The following is a 6,000-nucleotide window of genomic DNA, read 5'->3' on the forward strand; positions in this document are numbered from 1 at the left end:
GCACCAAAAGTATCCAAAACCATTGTTTGGGTGGATAAACTGTTGTGCTTTTAAAAGCTGGATCTTCTTGCTTTTAACAGCCTGATGATACTTTATACAAGTTTTAAGATGAAAAGTGAAGTAACGTTTTATGGCTTTCATTTCTGAAGGTTTTTCACATTTCTTGTGGAAAGCTCCTTTTGATGCTGTACGACCAGTATTACCGTCTGACTGCTGGAGACTATTTTTTTATCCCGCCAGGTAAGTGTACCGATCATCTGCCAAATAATGAGCATTTCCGAGAGGGGGAAGGGCTAAGGTGAAGATGAATGCAGAAGGGGGAGAATAAGTGTCTATGGAAGGAGATGATCCTGTTTTCTTGAGCAATGTTGGGGCATACGTTGTGTCTGACTCAGTGGCGGAGGAACCCTCTCTGGCACCTGGGGCAGGACGCTGAGGGGCACGACGTCCATACGGAGTGCGCATGTGCAGCATCCTGTACAGAGTGTGCATGTGTGGCATCCTGTACAGAGTGTGCATGTGTGGTATCCTGTACAGATGGCAGCCCGTATGATTGCCATGTGAGTGGCAGCCTGTATGGATGTCGCGCAAGCGGCGCCCATACTGACTGTGTGCGCCCTCGGCCGCTCTACAGCTGGAGGGAGGCAGGGGCCATCTTGTCACACACCCCCCAAGTGGCACCCGGGGCGGCCCTCCCCCTACTTTGTACGCCCCTGGTCTGACTGCATGACTAAGGGGCACTTCACGTCCTCCTTTGAATAAGCAAGAGAGGAATCGAGAGTAGTTCGGCATTTCTTCCTGCTATTCCTTCTGGGCCTTCTGCAAAGTGTAGAGCAACATTGGGTGTCCCTGCACTGGAAGAATGCACCTTTCCTTTACCTCTTTGCACAACACCTGGAAGGAGACCAGAGGAGGAATCAGCCGTGTTTCCTCTCTTGGTACTTTTGAGAATCCTCTCCATCATTCCCATTCCGCTGCCTCTGCCTTTTGGAGGAGAAGTAAGGCAGTCAGCTGTGAAGCATCTAACCTGATGAGAAGACCTTGCCCCCCCAATATCCCAAGCTGTTTAAACTGGGTTGATGTGGCCCTTTTGGGAGGCTGTGAGACCAGCAGGTGTGGGCTTAGCTATTTTTACAGTTAATGCTGCCACTTTGCAATTGATTATATGAATTCAGTATAAAATGTTCTGCACTTGGATACAATGGAGGAAGTGGTACTTAGGAAACATAGTTTCGTACTTTTATGTTGGGAACCACTTTGTGATCTTTTGATGAAGGGCAATATAGGTAAAGGTAAAGGGACCCCTGACCATTAGGTCCAGTCGTGGCCAACTCTGGGATTGTGACACGCATCTCACTTTATTGGCCGAGAGAGCCAGCATACAGCTTCTGGGTCATGTGGCCAGCATGACTAAGCTGCTTCTGGCGAACCAGAGCAGCACACGGAAACGCCGTTTACCTTCCCGCCGAAGCGGTACCTATTTATCTACTTGCACTTTGACGTGCTTTCAAACTGCTAGGTTGGCAGGAGCCAGGACTGAGCAACGAGAGCTCACCCCATTGCGGGGATTCGAACCGCCGACCTTCTGATCAGCAAGTCCTAGGCTCTGGTTTAACCCACAGCGCCACCCACATCCCTGAAGGGCAGTATACAGATTTAATAAATAATAATAGTAATAATAAATTGAGCAAAAAGACTTGTATCCAAAGAACTGTGTGTGGAGCTCTAGTCACATAATAGGTCCCCCCCCCCACTCACTCCATTCCCACTGTAGCCCCTAATGTGCCAATCAGAATGAAATGTAATTTGGTAAGGGACAGGGAAGTGTTTGGCAAAAATGGGGGTGCAGGTGGATCAAGAGCCCTTGTATTTGTACTAGATCTTTTTTAATTTGACCCAAAGACTTCTCCAGTGTCCTTTAAGCTTTGGACAACACACTGTTAAAGTGGTGATATTTAGGAAGCAGGCCCATTTCGGATGCACGATATCCAAGTGAGATGAAAACCACCTCATTTTTGCATTTATAAAATGGTAGACTTGTCCTATAATGGAATCACTCTGTTTAATTGTAGGGAACGTGTACAACCTACGTAATCTCTTGAATAAGGAATGTGTTGTCCTCTTCACTCAAATGAAAGGAAGCAGGTAAGAAAAATGTAGTTTCCTTGGGTTCTTTTTCATGCCCACTCTGAGTCTCCACTGAGCATAAAATGAGGCATGCCGAAAACTTTAATAAATATTTATAAAAAAATAAAAAATAAAATAAAATGAGGCATGCCTTCCCTTACTATTTTGCTTCTTTAAAGAAAACCCCGGCACTGGGAGACTTATGAAAAGTTAAACGGATAAAAGGTTTTATTTTAAGAACAAAATTGGCAAAACAAAAGAAGTGTCAGGAGATAGAATTATATCAAGAAACAGTAAACACACTTTAACATATATATGACATTCAGTGGATGTTGCAGCTTCTAAACAAGAGGGTAAACATGCAGCTTATATTTCCTTCAGTTCTTTAAAGTAAACCTTGAGGTATTAAAGTCAGAGCTTTTAAAACTGTTGCAACACGTTACTGTGTCGGCTGCGGTGTGTAGGTGTGTCACATGAACGTTCCCCGTGCTCCTCCTGGGGCTGGAAAGGAGTTAGTTTAACCTCCAGTTTGCTAGTAAAACTAAATTACTACGTCATGAAATGATGCAAAACTGATTTACTGTGTTGCGAAATGTTGCATGTCCAAAAAGTTTGTCACCAACTTGAAAAGTTTGGGAAGCTCTGACTTAAGTCTTAATACTTGGGTTCTGAGGTAAGGCTGTTCTTTTTGTCAGTTTCCCAACCTTCTATAAATCTCACTGCTGAGACAGAGGATCACCACACCCCTCTTAAATTATTTTGGGTTTCTATCTGAAGTTCTGTTCCCTGTTTACCGAACTGAGACCCAAGTAGAGTCTTCCCTCACAGCTCCATTTTTCCTGTCTCAAATTCAGCTACCTATTTCTCACTTGTCTGCATACTCTCAAAATAATAATAATAATAATAATACATAATACATAATTTTATTTATACCCCGCCCTCCCCGGCCAGAGCCGGGCTCAGGGCAGCTAACACCAATAAAATAAAATCACAATAAAAACATTATAGGGGGAAAAGAGAGGGATAAAAAAACACAATTTAAAATACAGGTTAAAATGCAATTTAAAATGCAGCCTCATTTTAAAATAGCTGATAAATCAAGACCATAAGGGGAGGGAAACATAAGGGTCAGACCGAGTCCAAACCAAAGGCCAGGCGGAACAGCTTTGTCTTGCAGGCTATGCCGAAAGATGTCAAAAGACACTAATTTCTTTCTCTGGCTGTGGACCTTTCCCCTGGGGTGGATGTTACACACACAGCTCAGGGGCTAAACTTTTGTCCAGCTGAATGCCAGGAGCCCGGTTCTCAACTGCTTTTCTCTCTGTCACACTTTGTGCTGCCTTTCACCCCCTTCTGGCTAGCTGTCCCCGCAGCTAGAGAGGTTGCAGCTCAGCACTCTGCCAGCTACGCCGCTCTGGCAGAAATCCACTGCGCTGCACCTACCAGACTCAGGTCTGCCCGAGCTTTCCGTCACAGACACATATGTCACCTTGAGGTCCTTGGAAGGAATTTGAGAAATAAATCAGTATTGCTAGAAACTCTTCAAAGATGCACCAGCAGGTGGAGCCAATAGGCCAAAAAACTTAAAGCGCCTTCCATTTAGTGGCAGGATCAGATTAACAAAAGCTGCTTGTAGGGCCTTTAGACTCATCCTGCTTGCGTGAATATTAATTGGGGCTGGGTTAATGAGTGGAATGGCTGGATGGTGGTAAACCGTTCATTTATTTTATTTTTCTGTGCTCTTTCCATGCTTTGACAGGTGCAAAGAGTGGCTTACCGTTAAGCCTTCTAGATAAGCAATCCTGATACAGCAATTTACACAGGTTTTACTTGCTCAATTATAGCTTTATGAGGATTGCCCCCTAATAGACAGACAGACAGACAAACAGAAAGGAAGTCCTTGCCTACCCTTGGGGAAGCCCCCAAAACTCTTGGGCGACTGTCCCAGAGCTTGCTAAGCAAGGCAGAGGACTTTCAAGCTCTTCCTGTGAAGGGTTTTCCCACCGGAGAAAGTGCTTTAAAGCTCTCTGCCTTGCTTACTGGGCTCCAGGAGGGTTGCAAGAGATCTCGGACAGCCCCGATCTTGCAAGAGCTCAAGACGGGGGTGGCTCCAGGGGCCGTTCTGACTTTGCGTGATTTTCTCTTGATGTGCCATTACTGGGAATTTAGCCCTCGCGAAAGTTGCAACTGCACTGAATCCTGTTCATCAGTTGGCAGACTGTAATAGCTGAGGTTCACTGAACTAAAAAGGAAGAGGGAAACACTTGTTGCTGTTTCTTTTGCTGAGAGTTATATTTAAATACAACATGCATTAAAATCATGGGGAAGAAAGTGTAGACAAACTGGCACAGGCAAATAAGAGAGGTTTTGCTGTTTGTTTGTTTTTTAAATCCTTCTATCTACAGTGCTACCTCCGGTTGCGGACGGGATCCGTTCTGGAGGTTCGGTCAGATCCCGAGGTTTCCGCAACCTGAGGACCGCTTCTGTGCATACGCAGACTGCTTCTGCGCATGTGCGTGTGGCAAGACCCAGTAAAATATTTACAGGTTTGCCACACGCACATCCTGAAGTTTACGTAACCAGAGGGTTACATAAACGGAGGTTCGACGGTATTAAATTTTCCTTTAGCAATGAGCGGAGAGGAGGGAAAGGGCCAGCGAAGCTGATTATATAGCTTTTTTCAGATGTTCTGTGACCTATAAGGTCTTGCTGGAAAGCAGCTTATAAATTGCAGTTAAAATAATAATAATTAATAATAATAAACCACATGTGAACGCACTGAGAAAATGAAAGAGAATGTCTCCATTTTTTTTTAATACAAGAAAGTGAAACAGTAGTGAATTACTAGCTTGTGCGTCTTCCCCTGGTTTAAATTTAAGAGAATTTCTTACCATCTGTTGCATGTCAACAAAACATTTCCACCCAAATAGTAATCATTGCGTAGCTATATTGACTACAGGTGTTCTTTTAGTTAGTAACTTGGCATAATGTTATAAATCGCCCCGTAGCCAAGTGATTTTGGGGGGTTGTGGCATAGTTGGAAAATAAAGCTTTGTGGAAGATTTGTAATTTTGTTTCATTTCAGGTCCGAAAATTCATGAAGCCTACCCTTGTATCAACATTTCTTGGAGCAACTTAAAGATCGTCTCATGTTGAGGGGAAAGGGGGAACCGTCCTAGCTTACAGCATTCCAGGCTTGCAGGACAACAAAATTAAAGATATTTTTGTAGTTTGAGTTGTATGTTTTTCTAATTATTTATATTGCACAAGTTCCCTTCTGATCTTGTCATTTCTTTGACTGAACTGATAGCTTGGCAGGCTCCTTCGGTGGCAAAACTAAACGTTGCTGCAACTTAAGATGCCATCCTGCACTGGGCAAGTGGTGCAGAGCCATGTCATTATTTGGCATGCTAACCTTCAAGGCCTTTGCTGCTGTCTTGCTAGTGTGATGCTGCGGGCAGTACTAGGCACAGAGGCAGAGCTACTCTAAAGACTGCAAAACCTCCGGAAAAGGGGCCATTTGTGCCCAGAGTCGGGTGGAAAGGACTGGCGATGGGTCTGTATAGCAATGCAGATGTTAGGTCCCGTGTTCTTTCCTTACCCTGCTCCATTCAGGACCAATCAATGCTCCCCCTTTTCTTTTGTACAGTTTGTATCTTTGTTACATAAATCACACGCATTAATAAAACTAATCACCCAGGCGTCGTTTGATATTTCGAAACTTAACGTTCTTGAGAAGCATAAAATGCCTTTGCCTTCCCTGTTGTTGGTTTCGCAGATTTAAGTCTAATAATAATAATAATAATAATAATACAGTGGTACCTCGGGTTAAGTACTTAATTTGTTCCGGAGGTCCGTTCTTAACCTGAAACT

General features: G+C 44.0%; 1 protein-coding gene across 2 annotated transcripts in view; it reads left to right on the forward strand.

The window, feature by feature from the left end:
• CENPC (centromere protein C) overlaps positions 1 to 5,362 on the forward strand; it is a gene marked incomplete at its 3' end in the record, with an annotated part of 29,306 nt that extends 23,944 nt beyond the window's left edge. Inside the window, exons 15-17 of one of the 2 annotated variants that reach the window (XM_082194783.1) lie at positions 150 to 240; positions 2,073 to 2,145; positions 5,213 to 5,362. In XM_082194783.1, the coding sequence (XP_082050909.1) occupies positions 150 to 240; positions 2,073 to 2,145; positions 5,213 to 5,228 (180 nt within the window). Of the gene's footprint in view, positions 1 to 149; positions 241 to 2,072; positions 2,150 to 5,212 lie in introns of those variants that run through there. The other variant, XM_082194784.1, reaches the window with a different exon arrangement.
• Between the last annotated feature and the right edge of the window lie 638 nt (positions 5,363 to 6,000).

Source organism: Podarcis vaucheri (assembly GCF_965113315.1).
Source record: "Podarcis vaucheri genome assembly, chromosome: 13".
Classification (NCBI taxonomy): Eukaryota; Metazoa; Chordata; class Lepidosauria; order Squamata; family Lacertidae; genus Podarcis; species Podarcis vaucheri.